Genomic DNA, 18104 nt, shown 5'->3' on the forward strand with positions numbered 1-18104 from the left:
CTAGGAATAAAATTTTTTTATATTTATATTTAATGTTTGTATATTTAACTCAATTAGTCCAGTATCTATTTTCTTTTTTTAGGCTATCTATACCTTTCGTTTTGTATTATGTACGTTTGTTTCTCATTGCTTCTTTGATTTCATATAATAATTTCCGACTTTCACACATGCATTCGTTAGATAGGTATATTTCCCTTTATTACTAATTCATATTCACCGCTGAAAAGTAAAAAGCTGCCTCTATACAAAATGGCGCTCGGGGTCTTCAATTTGGAACACGGGTGTAAAACGGGATCACTATCCAGTTAATATATAGAGGCACCGACGAGGTATAAGAATAGACCTTTCATCTTACGGGAGTTGGTGGCCCACCTAAACTGTAGTACCGACACCATAAAAAGCCTGTGATTTTAACGACCGCTATGTTTTGAGAACGGTGAATTTGCGTTGGGTAGTGACACTAAAATGGAAATGGGGTGAAAAGTGAGCCGCAAAAATACATTGGATGAAATGTCTACTCCTATACCTCGTCTGTGATAGAGGTCAGTAATTAAGACGCGCTGAAATTAATGTTCTCCTAACTGCCACAAGATGTCCCCTCGATCACTGCCGTCAGTGAAGGGGAGTACAGGATTGGTCGCTTCAAAACTAGTGCAGCATGTGTTTCCTTTCCCGCTTCGTGGGTTGTTATTGTGTGGGGGCCCCGCCAGTCCGGTGAGTCGAGTATAGAGAGCATAGAAGACCTAGGCCAGAATCGAACCGCTGTTGGGTTGGCTCTTCGATACGGTGGTGTCTCTCTCTCCGATTGCTGACCGACCGTGGTCCGTCCGTCATATTCCCAGTTTTAAAGCAAGGTTGCGACTGGTGTTGTGACGCAGGAAGGTGCAGTGATCTGTGTACGAATTGCAAAGGGTCTGCCGGCCATGGAGAAACGGATAGATCTGGAGAAACGGGGAAGATCCCCCGGCGAAGTAAGCCAAATAAGCCCCACTTATTTTATTCAATCGCTTTCCTTTCGTCACGAGAGCAGATATCCGTGGTTTGTGTGTTGCGTGCTTGTTTTTCTGTCGTGTGCAACTTTTAGAGCGGGTACAAAATCGAGTTCTTTCTCGCGACCTGTTACCATGCACTCGTTCTACAACGCCACTCTCGGCTCCTTGAGGACGCACGAGAACTTTGATTTCTTGATGGTGACCGCGTGGCTTCGACGGTTTATCGGACAAGATGTGTTCTCGACACCGACACCAGATCACTACGACTGCTATAAGAGTAACTGACATGGCGTGTTCTCTTGACGTTTCAGTAGTTCTTACATTTCCGTCGCCTCTGCTTACTTTACTTCCTTTTTTTTTGTTACAATTTCCGTGATTAATTGTTTTTTGTAGTTTGGCAACAAATTTAAACGAAGTATTAGCTACAAAACAGGGAGATAAAATAGTTGATTACTTGACGGAATCGACAAACGAATTCGATCAACCAATCGCTCATAAACTTTTTTCAGTATATATATGAGCTTTCTACTGATTCACCGATCCTTTCTTATCGCGTCGTTGATATGTTATTGCATTCAAAGTAAATGCTATGCAACTCATAGTTGTAATAATTATATTACTCTCAAAAGTATTTGATTTTTATACTGTATTTAGTGTACGAATTTATGCGTATAGATTATATGTCGTGCATTGTAATACCAAAACAAACTCTAAATGGTTGGCATCATAAACAGTAAAATATGTTTAATCAATGGAGACAGTGGTCCTTTACAATGGTTGATTCCGTAGTGAATCTAAAAAACAATATTCATCATCGTGTAAACATTCAGATTTTTAGCATGATTGTCTGAACTTTTTATTAACTCATCTTCACTTAACTTTATCCAAAAATTAAAAAAAACTTTTATTCCGTTTATTTTAATAATATGATCATACATAAATATGTTCCGTTACAGGGATATAGTATCAGTGTTATTGTGTATAATATAGTTTTTTTGTACTAACAAAATATTGTTGCAGCAAAAATTTTGGTGAAATACCTACTTAAATATAAATTTTGTTCTCATAAGAAACGTTATGCTAGACGCAAATGTGATCACATTATAGCGTGTGTGGATGCCTCTCGGAGCACCTCCCGTTCAACCCACCATGTATCAAACACGTGTTTTTATTAATAAAAGCAATCATTCTTTAAAGATGATTCAAACAAATCGATTATTTACGATACGTTAAAATGTTGTTTTTCGGTTCACTTCCTTTCGAATTAAATACTAACGTGTAAAAAAAACTTGACAAAACAAGGTGGCGTTTCCGGTAGTGTTTCGCACTTAGACACAAAGTAGTGTGCTTAAGTTTAACAGTCTTTTTCACTGCACTTTTCGGTGCTTCGAGAACTTCAATCCATTGAAATTTAACGATGTTTTGAAACTGATGAATTAAAGAAATAACGAAATCGAAACGTTGTTCTTCGTATACTTCGTCTCATTGTCATGTTCCCATTTATGTTTTTAATTTCGTGATTTGTCTGTATTGAAAGTTATTATTGGTTAATGTATTTCATTATCGTTTCTTAATAGACAATTAAGTTTACTAGCAAAATATTGTATACAATTTGAAAAGTGTTTCTACTATTCAGTATCCAGTTATAAGGGGAATAACAATCTATAAACTGTGGATTGTACTACGAATTACTTCACGATAAATATTTTTACGTATTTTTTTTAAATATTTTCAAATATCTAATGGTGCATAATTTTACTCATGAAATTGTTTTATGTTTCGCGCTTCCGGTATGTTTTCGTCGTATCTAATAAAAATACATGATGCAAATTATCAGTAGACAATGTGGTGCGTGAGATGCTTTTAAGATGTGGATGCAAGTAGACGTCGCGATTATTTTGCGGTGCGCGTGAGAATATTCTTATCCATGATCACATTTCTATAGTATTTTGAATATCTACTATTTGAAAATATTTAAAACGTCTTTAAAGTTTACAAACAATGATGACCAAATTGCATGTATATCTTTTTATGAGTTTTATCTGCAACTCTATTCCATAGCATGTTAGTGATCACTGTGCAGCCATATTGGACGAGTCCATTCTGTTATCAATTGACACGCGTACAATTAGACATACCATGAGAAACCCGAAATGACTATTTTCCACGTGCTCCATAATGTAACAAACTACATTATGTTAGTTAGCCAACATTCGATACTATTATATTTATTTTTCTTAATTTCCTTACGATGATACATGCATATGAAAGCGCTTGTCAGGTTAACTGCCGGCGTTGCGATGCAGTTCATCCATAGACACAGAATATATGTAGACTGCGCGTCATCCTGGGCCGGCGTACCAACTTTAAAATTAGACGGGTTGCATTTGGAGGACTTGCTATTTTTTTCTAACATAGCTCAGTCAACCACTCAAGACGCAAACCCCGTACTGATCTGTATATATGCATACGGGATGGGGTATATTTGGTTGTTGACTTTTGAAGATACGCCATCTTTGATAATACACAGGCATTAGAGAGGTGGGTATGTTCATCCGCCATTTTGGATCCAGTAGATGGATAAATCTACAGAGGGTTCAGGTGGTATCTCTCATTGCTTTCTCTCTCCAGAGGACCTAAAATGGCGAATGAACATACTCATCACTATAGTGCCTTCACCTGGACCCAAAATGGCGAATGCGAATACCTTCCTCTATAGTGCTCTAAATAAACCACCTCCACCGCCTGGATAGCTGAACAGTAACTAACGCTCTCCATTCACATGTATGCTTTTTCATATAATTTGTAGCGTAATACAAAGTATGTACTTATTTGTTACACATGAAGAACATAAGACGCGAACGATAAATCAGTCAGAAATTAAATAAAGCTAACTCCAATCTCGTCAATCATTGCCAATGTTACCTGTAGCAATTTCTTAAAGAGGCAACTGTGTGAATAGGCATACGTGTGAATGAAAAGCGTTACTTACTGTTCAGTTATACAGGCGACGAAGGTGGTTAATTATTAAAGATGGCGTACCTTCAAAATCAAAACTTGATCACCTCGAATAATGACTTAACGGTACACTTTATAAAAATTTTGACGCGTGGAATTTAAATGGCATCAAGGGGCAGATCTTATAAGGTACGTGCTTTTTTGTGGTTGGAGGAATTTCAGAGATTTCAAGGTCACCTTGATTTTTTTTAAGGAATGACCTATTTTTTTGCACCATAGATCGATAGAGTATCAAATTCTCAGTGAAAATGTGTTGATTTTCATACGTTCTAAACCTAATAGTTAACAAGATATTTACAAAATAATTTTTAATACGTACTTACTATCTGGAAGCTACATGTGCTTGAACTGTTGCCCATCAACTTCAATACAGTGATTATTTTGTAAATATCTCGTTAACTATTGGGTTTAGAATGTACGAAAATCAACACATTTTTACTCAGAATTTGATACTCTATCGATGTATGGTACAAAAAATGGTAATTCCGTTAAAAAAAAATCAAGGTGACCCTGAAATCTCTGAAATGCCTCCACCCACAAAAAAGTACGTACTTTATGAGATCTGCCCATTGATGCCATTTAAGTTCCACGCCACAAAATTCTCATAAAGTTTACCGTTAAGTCATTATTCGAGGTGATCAAGTTTGCTAAGACACCCTGTATACAGATCAGTACCAGATTTAAAAAGAGATGCCAAGTTCTTCGAAAGCTATCTACCTCTTTTTAAACTTGAGATGCCCGTTTTCAGGGAGACGCGCAGTCTATATTTCTGTGTCTATGAGTCCATGCAACAGTGCTGTAGTTATTACTTCTGAATCCTGTTACACGAAAGTGTTGCAATTTGAGTTAGCAACCGTTTTCACCAAGACAAAACTTTAATTAGTTAAACTGTTTATTCGTAAATGACAACATATCCATTACCCAAGGAAAAAATAATCATACGTCTTCATTTTAGACGTATGTAACGACGTATGTAAGTAATATTGTGTAAAATAACAAAGAATCATAACTGATTTGATCTATCCATGAAGGCAAATTTCTATTACAAAATTGACAAAAAAAGATATTAATGTTGCTAAATTTAATTCTGTAACAGTATCTGAAAAAAAAATGAAAATAATAGAAAACACAATGGATATATAGCAGGATAATGGAGTCAAAAGTGCCCTTAGGCCGAATTGGATTTACGATACACCATTCTATAGCTTATAAAAAAAATAACCTGTACCAAGTTTCAACCCTCTATCTCAACCAGGAGAGTAGTATCAGGGAAAACTTTCATGATGCGGTTTTTCCTCTATTGCTCCTATTTAATCGCATGCAAAAATTCTGAAATCAATTTGATAGATAGTGCTCACTAGGGCACGTAATTGAGAATTTTTGCTTTTTTTCGGTAGAGAATTCTAGCTGTGAAAAATTAAAAACGCAAAACAAATGGCGACAAAATTTTGTTCTTATTTAAATCTTAGAGCGACTACTTTTATATAATTATAGTAGCGATATATTATCATAAGTATGGGACAGTAAGGTAAACCGGGTACGAATTACATTATATGCACATTATATGCGAAAATATTTAGCCTGTTCCCAAGAGCGCTGACGGCATAGTGGTTACGCATCCGACTGCGAAAACGCTGCAGAATTTTTGGACATGGGTTCGTTCTTCGCTCGTACTCAATTTTTTTTTCAATAACTATATATATATTTTTTAATTTCTAATTAAATGACAATTGATTGCATTTATTTGAAAACAGATTAAAAACACAAAAACAATTTTGGAGCATTTTTGATTGCACCATGTCGCTAGTGGCATATCCTCTCAATTACAACACTGTTTAACATTTTCTACGTTAAATGAATATTCGAATTTGGTTCTAAAATCAATGAAGACAGCGATGAAGACTGAGGACACTACACAAGATATTTGCTTTAATCCACCAAACAATCCTGACAAATATTTTTAAAACAAACTTCATACATTTCTTTAGTGTCGAAAAAGATAAATAATCCTATAATTAACAGGATACGTGGAAAGAGAAACGGCGAAATAGCAAAGGAGTCTCAGGAGGTTACGCATCATCTTTGCCACAATCCACCCAAGATTATTAAAGGTAAGAGATTTTAAAATCAAATTCCTATATTCATTTAATGTAGAAAATGTTAAACAGTGTCATAATTGAGAGGATACGCCACTGGAGACACGGTGCAATACAAAGTGCTCCAAAATTATTTTTGTGAATATTATTAATCTGTTTTCAAATTAATACAATCCATTGTTATTTAAGTAGAAATTACAAAAATATATAGTAATTGAAAAAAAAATTGAGTATTGGTGGGGCTCGAACCGATGTCCAAAAACTCTGCAGCGGTTTCGCAATTGGACGTTTAACGTAATTTAAGTGAATTTAATTACTATAATTTATATAAGGTAAACGTACCGATTATGAAACGCTTTTTGGTGGGGTTATTCGATTATCATATAATTTAAAAAATTTAATCTGTTAACTTTGAAAGTTTGCTTACCATTCGATATACAAATGTTTTGTGATTACATAATGAGCCACAAAATGTATATGTATTACGAATAAAAAATAATATGATTAAAAAATTAAAGTAAAGGTCTGTACGTATTTTGAAACACCGATTTCGTATCATGACCCGGTGTTTCATATTCAATGTCCCTATTTTGAAACGGACAGTTATCCGTTAGAAATCACGTTACTTATGCCTAGGACATTTACGAAAACATCAAATTTTTTGTAAAATTTACATTAACATTTTCTAAAGTACTTACAACTACTAAAATAAGATCGATTGCATTTATTATTAGTTAATAAATTTTTATTAATAAATTTTTTTTTTTAAGATATATTATATTAAAATAAGCAAAAAAAAAACACTTTGTAAGTAAGTAAGAACGACCGCGGGTTCGAGCTCCGTCTGTACTCACTTTTTTTTTATTACATTACTTACTATATATTTTCTTTAATTTCGAATTAAATAACAATGAGCAATATTGATTTAAAAGCACTTTAAAAACAGTTTAAAATATTTTCATTCTAAAATATGTACAAAAATAATTTTGGAGCAGTTTTCATTGCATTGTTTCTCTAGCTACGTATCTTTTCCTTTACGGGATTGTTTGTAATTTTCTACGTTAAATGAATATATGGTGTTTAGTTTTAAAAGCCTTTATCTTTAATCATCGTGGGTAGATTGCAGCAAATGTAACTGTTTGACGTCCACAGTCTTCTTTCTTATTTTGCTGCTTCTCCTTCCACGTGCCCTAGTAATGATATTTTGGATATTATGGATTATTTGTATATATCGATATTAAATACATACATGATCTTTGTATTAAGAATACCTATCGTTATGATTATTTGGTGGATTCAATGTATTCATTTAACGTAGAAAATTACAAACAATCCCGCAAAGGAAACTATATGTAGCTAGAGTTCAACGATTGTGATGAAAACTGCTCCAAAATTATTTTTGTACATATTTTAGAATAAAAATATTTTAAACTATTTTAGAAGTGCTTTTAAATAAATATTGGTCATTGTCATTTAGCTAGAAATTAAAAAAAATATAATGAATATAATAAAAAGAAAAGTAAGTCCAAGCGGGACTAGAACTTCTGGTCGAGTTTGCAGCGGTTTCGAAGTCGAACACTTAGCCGCTGTGCTGTCGGTGGTTGTCAGTATGTGACTAAATATTTTCACATATAAGGGACATAGTATAGTGTCAGGCAATTGTGTTAATTTAATTTTTTTAGTTTATATATTATTTTGCTAAAATAATATATAACATATATATACTTAATTAATAAAGGAACTACAAAAATTCAGAGTATAAGTTACTTTTTTACCAAAAAATTTGGTTTTTGATTTTTTAAACTACGGTGCACCCTACCAAAAAATTTCAAAAAATTGAGGATACTACTTACGATAATATGTTGCTACTGTGAAAGGACAAATGCGGCGCCTTTAAAACTTCAATAAGAAAAAAGTATTTTTCGTTATTTTTTATTTTTCACAACTAGGATACTCAACTAAACAATCGCAAGAAAATCTTCAACACGCGCCTCGATAAATACTATCTATCAGATTTTGTACAGAACTTTTGCGCGTCGTTAAACAGGGAAAATAGAGGAAAAACCGATAATCCGTATTTTCCATATTACTACCCTCCTAGTCGAGATAGAGGGTTGAAACTTGGCATGAACTGTTTTTTTCTTGACAAGCTATCGAATGGTATATTACAAGTCCAAATCGGTCTAAGGGCACTTATGACCCCCTTATCCTGCTATACCCTTTATTATTTATCTTATATTTATAATTAAAAAGTAAACAATATTTTGTCAATAATTTGTTTCATCATTGCTGTGAAAGGAGTGTTATAACTAATATAATAATAAAATATAATGAAATTTTTGTTTGAGTTTTTTGTAAAGACAATACAAGGTATGACGTACGAGCTTTGATATGGATTATTTTTGTCAATTCAGAAAAACTAATGTACTATAATATGCAAAACAGGAAATGGTATATTTTATAATATCTGTAATTTTATTTGATAACAAGGTTGTTCATGTGTACAATGTTTCTTTTTCAGATCAGAGAACTTGTCCTTGACAATTGCCGAAGTACATATATCGTAGGTTTGACAGATGAATTTGCTGCTTTAGAATCTTTAAGTCTCATCAATGTGGGTCTTACCAGTTTAAAGGGTTTTCCAAAATTGACAAGTCTTAGGAAGGTATATAACAATTTCATTGAGTTTCTGTGACAGATGTATCGACTAGTGTAGGCTACTAATCGCAGGGTGTATCCAACGTTACCGCGGGAACTCGACCGGCAGACTCACGTTCTGATTGGTCGGGGTTTTTCATTAACAAAGTCTCGGATAACATTTTTGCTAAGGAAAAACTTGTTTCAAATTACCCCACGAGTCTCCCATTTTCGGGTCCTCTAACATTTTTAGTTTCGTGAGAGCACATGCGTCAACGATTTTACGGGATCAGCGCAACTATGTCCAAATTATCGATTATCTATCGATATTTTCGCGTTGATCGATATTCATGGAACCAATCCAGTCCTTTTTCTCGATATACCAACGAAATTTGAATCAAAGCCGATAGAAATTTCGTTGCTCGCCATTCATTCTGTCGTGAACCTTTGTAACAATCACGGATCCTGACAAACCTCTCGTTCTCAGTTCGCGCGTCAGTCACCTTAGTACTGTGGACTCTAACTACATTGCCACTAAACATATTGCCACGCGAGGCACTTCCCCTGCACATGTACTTTCGCGTACACCAATTCGCCTCCCACCACGTTGCGTACGCCAACGCATCAGCACGATTCAGCTTTTGCGCAGGCGTCGAGGCTGTAACAGCAGAATTTAGCATGGAGGGGGCTCTGAATTCATCGCTATTTTACTCCCTACAGCCTCGACCATGACAATATAGTTAGAGTCCACTGTATCACAAATGTTAGATTTATCGCTCTCGACGCTTGAGTATAATACGTGCTGATATTCGGCGATTTCCGTAAACGATTTTTGAGGTCGCCATTCTTGTTTCGTGTACGGTATTCTCGATTACCATTTCGCGGTATTCTAGTGCCCTCTGTGTGGAATCGTGTTCTCGTGTCAAGTAATCATACAATAAACTTTAACGCGAACTAAGGTGTTTTTCACTGCTCAAGCACTCCTTCACTGATTGTGAGGATCCTTGTCAGGATGGAATTGGCTATCCTTAGGTGGTCATCTCAACTCTTTGATTCACTCGGCCCGCAATAACTAGCAAACACAACAGTAATATTGAACAATCATAAATTTAAAATATTTTTTTTGTAATGAAGGTAATTGGAGCCACATTAATTAAATTTGTTAATTTATTATACAAACGAAGTGATCCGTCGCGTTTTATAGCAGTGTTTCAAAATGATCGGTAAAGCCGACAGTCGGTTGACTATGTAGTCGGCTCCTTGATGGCCGAATTATCACCTAGTTGGTCAGTCGGCGAAAACCCTAGTCGGTACATCTCTAGTTTCTATACATAGGTACATATATAAAATATATTGAATTCGCTAGGATTTATGTTCTTATTTATTTAATTGAATGACGATTTATTTTAAAATAATGCTGAGAATTAAGGAAAATATGCATGTGTCATTGAAAACCATCCTTGTTTCGCACAGTTGGAACTTAGTGACAATAGAATTTCTGGTGGTTTAAATCTTCTTCAATCGAGTCCAAAGTTAACCACTCTTAATCTTAGTGGTAACAAGATCAAAGATCTTGACACACTTCAACCTTTAGTAAGTTTTCATATATATAATTTTTCTTGAAGTATTTTATGCATTTTAAATGCTTTATAAAGTTATTAACAACTGTGTTTACATTTGTAGAAAGAGTTCAAAAATTTGAAAAATTTGGATCTATTTAACAATGAAGTAACAGAGTTGGACAACTATAGAGACAAAGTCTTTAGCCTTATTCCTAGTCTTCGATACCTGGATGGGTATGTACTTATTATTGTCATTTATACAAAATACCATCTCATGAGTTTCATCTTAATGTTGTTAATTTTTTTATTTAATGCAACAGATTTGATATAGATGACTGTGAAGTAGACGACACTGAAGGAGAAGATGACGAAGTAAATGGAAATGAGGATGGCGATGGAGATGCCAATGAAGAAGACAGTGAGGCAGGTAAGTCGAAATTAAAAGTACATAGTGTAGTCAGTGTATTTCATACAACCTAAATTTATACTGCATAAATACTTGTGGCTTCATCTAGGTTGACTCAATATCTTTAGTCATTTTGAATATCTCCGTTATTTTTAGAGATATGGAAAAACTTTAAGCAAATATTTAAAATAGGGGAGGCAGCTCCGATGACCTTGATCTTGACATACGTTGTCAAGATCACCCTCCTCAGTGACCTTTAGAAGGTTTCAGCCGTCGATCGTGTTTTATTAAAAAGTTATAAACAAAAAAAAGTTTTTTTTGGATGTGGTTCAGTTCCCACAGCAAGTACTAAACATTTATTTTTTATTATATCCAATACATACTTTTTTAATTTGTAAGTAAATCACAATAAATAGTGTTATTGTTAAGGATGTAGGGTAGGATAATCATAGTGTTTAGGATATCATGAAGGCTTAAGGAGTTTTTATTAGAGGTCGTGATTCTGAACGTGTATTAAAAACACGCGTGTACACGTGTATTACACGTACACATACGTCAGTTCGTGTCAGTTTAAGTTCATGTGTATTGAATACGCTTGTACTGTTTCACGTATATTTAAATATACGTGTACTGTTTCACATATATTTGAATATACGTGTATTAACGAATCTGCATTTCAATTCATATTAATTTTTAGGATACAGTTACTTATTTTGGAAAGCATAGTTATACAAATAGATACAAAAGTAGAGGGTATAGCCCGATAAGGGGGTCAAAGTGCCTTAGAACGAATTGGATTTATGATGGGCCATTTGATAGCTTACCAAGAAAACAATGTGTACGAATTTTCAACGCTCTATCTCGACCAGGAGGGTAGTAACAGAGAAAATTCGGATTATCCGGGTTTTCCTATATTTTCCGTTTAATGGCATGCAAAAAATCCCCGCTGCTGACAGACCCGTGGGCCTGCAACGCAGACGTTTTATTGCCCCTTTGTCTACGGACACGACTACTCGAAACCCTTAATTTTATTAAACGAAAGTTTTCTTTCGTTTGAAGCAACAACATACCTCTCACGGTTCTGTCCGCAACAGGGTGTTCGGTCTTAGGTGAGATAGATTGTATACCAGCCACAAGTATTTATCAATATTAATTTAGGTTGTATGAAATACTAAAAATATATGTGTATATATATATGCATATATACATACATATATATATGTATATATATAGTTGTAATTTCAGATGAAGAGGATGATGATGAGTTTGACGAAGGCGGTGTAGGTTTAGAAACTGTATACAAGGATAGTCTGGAGGTAAGCCAATTATAATACATGTTATGTTTTTATTTATAACTACACACAGAATTGAATATTTGTAAATATAACACTGTTTACTAAAAGACTATCACAAAAAATATTGGTGATACATATTGAGTTGTTTGGAAAGTTGTTTCAGAGGCATTATTTTCATTACATTCTATTGGGAAAATAAGAAATCGATTGATTTAGTGAATATGTACAATGTTCAGTATGCTCAAACCGTTTAGTATGAACTGAAATAATATGAGAAAACATGGACTGCATCCCTGTCACGTAGTTTCAAACGTGTAAAGGAAACTACTCACCTTTGACTGAGAAATTTTGTTGCCTTTATATTGTAACATATTTCGTCATATCAGATAACACTGCCCCACAGCCGATTAGTATTCCGATCCCAACTGTGTGATTCTTAGTGTTTGATACACTGATTACGAATCTGTAAACCGTTTTTCTTCTATACGCATAGTTTTTGAGAAATTTGATTTTGATAAAATTAATATTTTTCAGATTCACACAAAGGGTATAGCAAGATTAGGAGTATCAAAAGTGCCCTTAGACCTATTTGAACGGGTGTTGAACCATTTGATAGCTTGACAAGAAAAAGCAGTTCGTACCAAGTTTCAACCCTCTATCTTGACTAGGAGGGTAGTAATAGAGAAAATTCGGGTTAGCGGGTTTTCCTTTATTTTCCTCTTTAATAACGCGAACACAGTCTGTAAAAAATTTGGTAGATAGTATTTACTGAGACACGTGTTATAAAGTTTTTTTTTGATTTTTTAATCGAGTACCCTAGTTGCGATAAATCAAAAACGCTAAAAAATGCTGAAAACAGTTTTTTTTAAATTGAAGTTTTAAAGGCAGCGTATTTATCCTTGCATAGTAGTGACATATTATCATAAGTAGTGTCTTCAATTTTTTGAAGATTTTTTCGTAGGCTATGCTATAGTTAAACAAAAATAAAAAACCGAATTTTTTACGTTTTTTCGTGCGCACTTTTTACCAGTGGCACCTATTTGGAATATTTAGAAATGAGAATATCCTTATTCTTAAATTTCCTTCTCCCTTCACAATAGCTGGAACTCACCACCTTCTTGTGGTTCCCAGCAAGCAACGATCTTTCTTTATTGTACACAATTCAAGAAGAAACAAATCGATGCTCCCAAATAGGATTACTACGGAGACCCCTCATCTCAGCCATAGTGCACAAGTGATTCGCTTGTCGTTGAATGATCTAAAAGGGAATAATTCCTCCATCTCAAAATGTTATCTGCGGCTTTATTAACGAGATATTAACGAAAAACCCCGACCAATCGGAGCGCGAGTTTGCCAGCCGAGTTCCCGCGCTAGCGGTGGCTACGCGCTAAGCTTGTACTATGAAGCTCCGAACAAGCAAGTCGGCATGCATCCCAGGAACCCGCGTATAATAGCAAAGAAGAAAAACATAACAAATCGAACTTTTTATCATCTTTCGTTTGTCATTTAAGGTGATGAATGAATGAAACATAAATGTAAGAAAATCATGTGTAACGTAAAAAGACGAATGCACAATTATTTTTTTAAACAGAATCTTTAAGAAGCCCAAAGAAAAATGTAGGTATGGAAACTTGCAGAATTATTGCCGGGAAAAAGTCATTTGTAGCTTGCGTTAAAGTAAAAAAATAATAATCAATAATAAATTGAATAGAATTCACCCTTTCGGAAATTCACCTGCAGCTTGCAGACCTGTGTCAGTAGGTCACTGTACCGATCCTGGTCATCGACGACCGATGCGGTTTATGGCAGGGTGTCGCCCAGTTCGCAGGTGATCGCAGGTATACCTCACCAGCCGAAGTTAAGGGTTGTAACGTCAAGTGCGTCCGGGTTATTCCAGCGAATACGTACTCACTTCACTGCACGACCACTAACACTGATCACCCGACACAATCACTTAATGTATTTTTAATCGAACGTGTTGTTCCTACGTTAGGAAAGTTGGTGGCCCCGAAACGGGACGATTGTTTTCAATTTATCAGATGTTCTACGTAGCCAAACACTTGCACAGCAAGTTTACTATCAATTTTTTTCGCCGCAATCAATTCCCAGCAGATTCATTACTTCGTTTTCACGCATATAAAAAATATTCGCCTTTAGTATTGCTATTATGAATACGTACATGTATTGTTATGTCAATTTAAGAAAAATATGTTCTACTGTTAACACAACAATTTGACAGTGGGAACGAACATTCATTTTGTATGATTGCATATAAGTGGTTGATATTTATCATTACAGCAATCGAAACACAAATTTTTATTGCACCACGAACATCGTATGAAAGGTAATTACGTCTACCGCCAAGTTTCCGCGGTAACGTCGGCTATGCGCTGCAATTGGTAGCCATCACTACCGCGGGAACTCGGTCGGCAGACTCGCGCTCCGGTTGATCGGAATTTTTCGTTAATATCTCGTTAACAAAGCCTCGGATAACATTTTTGCCAAGGAAAAAGTTATTTCAAATCATTCCAGGAACTCTTCATTTCCGGGAGTCGAAGCGATTTTGGGACACCCTGTATAAAGATCTGTAGTCATTCAATAAGAAGCGGTGGAGCGAGTAAACATTTCTGACAATTCGATACCTTACATAACGTGTTAGATACGGTATCTTGTGTACATTAAATATTATTATTCATTATTTTTCGGCTATGGCTGTCTAATTTAAAACTTTTATATTTTCTGTAAATAATTAGTAATTATACAATGCATATGTGATTAATGTAAGTATAAATTTTGTATGATGCAGGATGATAGCGATGAAGATGAATTCTTATGCGATGAGGAAGAGGAGGAAGACGATGATGACATTGAAGATGTCGAACCAGAAGAAGAAGGTAAGTATTGTAAGGGCTGATAAAACAGCAAACGTGCTATCGTTAATAATATAATGAATGGCGCAATTTTATCGTACCTCGCAGATCGAAACTCCCCCTGTATCCCTTATTTCACACTGGCTGCGCCTCTGGGTTAGGTACACACACTAGCTCTCTCTCAATGAAGATGTACGACGATGAAACCCCCATTTGTACAGGCTCGGTCTGTGGGTGAAGACAAGAGTAAGCTGGTACTCACCTTAGGAAACGAAGGATTTGAATTCCCCGACGTTCGACTCCATAGCTCCCAAAACTAGGTAGTAGTGGGCCGATCTTAGTGACTTTCCACACCCTGGATGAGTACGCTGTACCTCCAAGTGGCCCGGGCCTAATAAAGTTGGTTTGGGTGGAAAGACAGGGTTAATAATTCCCCCGGGTAACGCCACCCCTAGACCTTTGGTCTTCGAGCAGGCTGGACACATCATACACCCAGCTCGTGGTCTAAAGGGAATACCGAAATCCCCTCTCCCGGATCGGGGATTTGCCAACACCGGTGGAGACGTGCCTTAAGAATAAAATTAGAGAAAAAAGTATATTACATTGTACCAATCTGTATTAGTAGTTCAAAATTTAGATGCTAAACGTATTGCTGTTTGTCGTCGCCCATCCGTGAATAAGTCGTCACGAAACATATCACACAAATTTTAAAGATACCATGTCATTTTCTGTTTTCCATTGTACAGAGTCATCTCCAGCACGAGGAAAGAAGAGAAAACACGAAGACGGAGCAGATTCGGGGAACTAGAAGTATCAAAAACAACGGTCTGATATTGCTGAATGAGTGCAAAATTCATATAAATAATATCAGTAATTGAGACGTCGAGTGAACCACCTGGGAATCAAAGTAATTGACCGACCAATGACAAACTACAGTTAGTTGAGTGAATTTATCTGTAAATCATTGACTGGCAAATTGTTTGTAGAACAACAAAACATTGCGGTGAGAAAGGGCACGAATGAAAATAAAATAGAAAAAAAAGCGAATAACGATAGCATAAAAGATGGAACTGCATTCCAGCTGGACACAGTATGTTTTAGTTATTCTAACAATATTTTGTATAGAGTATATCGCTAGAATATTAGTGGTGTTGCCTAGTGAACGAGGAAGATCAGATATTGATGGACTCAGAAGCGGCAGTGGAGTTTTACACATGAAGGAGCATATTTGTCTGTTAGCTCCAGTCGGCCAAAACTTGGTCACGCTGGAATGCAGTTGTCGTTAATCAGTAATCAGGTTACCTAAGTTACATTTTAAAGACATTATTATTGTACTATGAGTAAGTCTAGAATACACGAGGAACAACTTTTGTACAGGTTTACACCATACATTGAGGTGCATTCCGCCTCTGTGATTTTTGGGACAGAAAATAAAGAGATAAATATATGTTGCTCATACACGTGAGCGTATACTTATAAAATACGTATTAAGGTAGGGAAACTACATCATGAGAACGAAATAATGTAAAATTGTCTATATACATTTCATCTCTTAAAAATAACAGTGATGGGAATGTATAACTAATATTGACTGAATTTGATAAAAACAAGTCGGTTTAGCACGTGAAAGATATCGTAGTATTTTTTCAGTTATACATTGTTTTTGATATAAGTTAAATAGTTTCTGCTTTTAGAAGAAACAATATCTTGAAAGACAATTGTGAAGTAACGTGAGAACTCAATTTCCATTGTAATATCCAGACTTACATTTTTTCAAATTAAATTGTATGTTTCGGATGTGATGTCGTAATAATCCACGTGTTAAGGTGGATATCCACTTGTTGCGTACCATCGTATCGTATCAATGTGGACGGACAAGCGTTGCATCGCTGCGTATGAAAATGTATCGTATGATGATACGATACGAGGACACGCAGCAAATCGGTACGCACCTTTATATGACTATTACGGTTATTGTTCTTTCCTTGTACGCATTCCACGTGTTATGTGTTACGCTCGGATATAATATAAATTTGTGTGATTATCAATATTATTGAAGTATCTTCCCATTTAAAATTACAAATATGTAACACATAATGGTTCAACATTTTTATTTCACTAAATCCCACAGATTTTTTAATAATAACAATGGAGAATTAGATGTTGGATAGTTTTGTGTTTTAAAGTAAAAGTCCCTGGAGTTTGGAATGCAATGTTGAAAAGCAAAATAAAAACTTCAAGTCGATGGGAATTCAGAAGTACCTTTAATTTCTGTCTCTGAAGTTATCGTAGCGCTAACACATCTCGTGACAATTACAGTGTGGAGATCATTAATATCCATTATGATTATTAAATTACAATTATAATTTGAATGATGACAAGGAATATTTACGTTTGCGCCTTCACACTTTTAAGTCCCATTTATAAATTCAAAGTCAGACACGTAATATTTAGATCATATCGAAAGGACAAATTTCCGACAAGTAGCACAAGAAAAACATGAAGATGGATTAGACCAGGCCTGTTCAAATGGTGCCCTGAGGGCATCAGGCGCTCGGGCTTGCCACGACGATAGCAGTTCGGGCAGTGGTGGTTGTCACGGTATAATCAGTAAACACGAAGCGGTCTACCCTACGCACATCACACTCTGTGTATTCTGTTCCCGAACATTGTCTCTATTCGAGGCACTTTACATTTTCTTTCTTCCTCTTTGAAAATATCCTCTGTTCAACGGATCACTTTCATTCATCTCGGAGCGAAAACGTCTGAATATCACAGAATGTATTCATAGGTGTTAAATAATTATAGTAGTACACCTGGATAATATTAATAATACAATCGGGTTACCAGACCTATCGCTTTAAGTACTTTTGCCGTAGGGAGAAACGCTGCTACTAGGGCAACATTTTTGGACAGGCCTGGATTAGACGATGTAGTTCAGAGATGCCTAGCTCGCTCTCACAAGAGAGTATTTCCCACCGGAAGTACCTCCATTGTGGGACTCAAGCTGTCCTGCGTCCTCCCGTATCCCCCAAATTCTCCCGCCACGGAGCGTGTCAGCCAGAGCTTCATAGTGGGGGTACCTCCGAAGGGGAATACTTGCTCGTGAGCGCCAGTTGGGCATCTCTGATGTAGTTAATTGTGAGACTGGGGCAACTGGATTACTGGGTGGACTACTAAATTAACTACGTAATCGTGAGAATGGATGGGAGTGAAATAGCGGTTGAG

At 35.7% G+C, this 18104-nt stretch overlaps 1 protein-coding gene across 1 annotated transcript; it reads left to right on the forward strand.

Annotated features, from left to right (window-relative positions):
• Nucleotides 1-702: 702 nt before the first annotated feature.
• Nucleotides 703-16386, forward strand: LOC107189724 (acidic leucine-rich nuclear phosphoprotein 32 family member A). The gene is made up of 8 exons (XM_015578326.1): nt 703-971; nt 8628-8771; nt 10217-10336; nt 10427-10539; nt 10626-10732; nt 11957-12027; nt 14813-14900; nt 15623-16386. The coding sequence occupies exons 1-8, from the start codon at nt 924-926 to the stop codon at nt 15682-15684; spliced, it is 753 nt and encodes a 250-aa protein (XP_015433812.1). The 5' UTR covers nt 703-923; the 3' UTR covers nt 15685-16386.
• The last annotated feature ends 1718 nt before the right edge of the window (nt 16387-18104 follow it).

This window comes from Dufourea novaeangliae, unplaced genomic scaffold (genome assembly GCF_001272555.1).
Source record: "Dufourea novaeangliae isolate 0120121106 unplaced genomic scaffold, ASM127255v1 scaffold162, whole genome shotgun sequence".
In the NCBI taxonomy this organism is placed as follows: Eukaryota; Metazoa; Arthropoda; class Insecta; order Hymenoptera; family Halictidae; genus Dufourea; species Dufourea novaeangliae.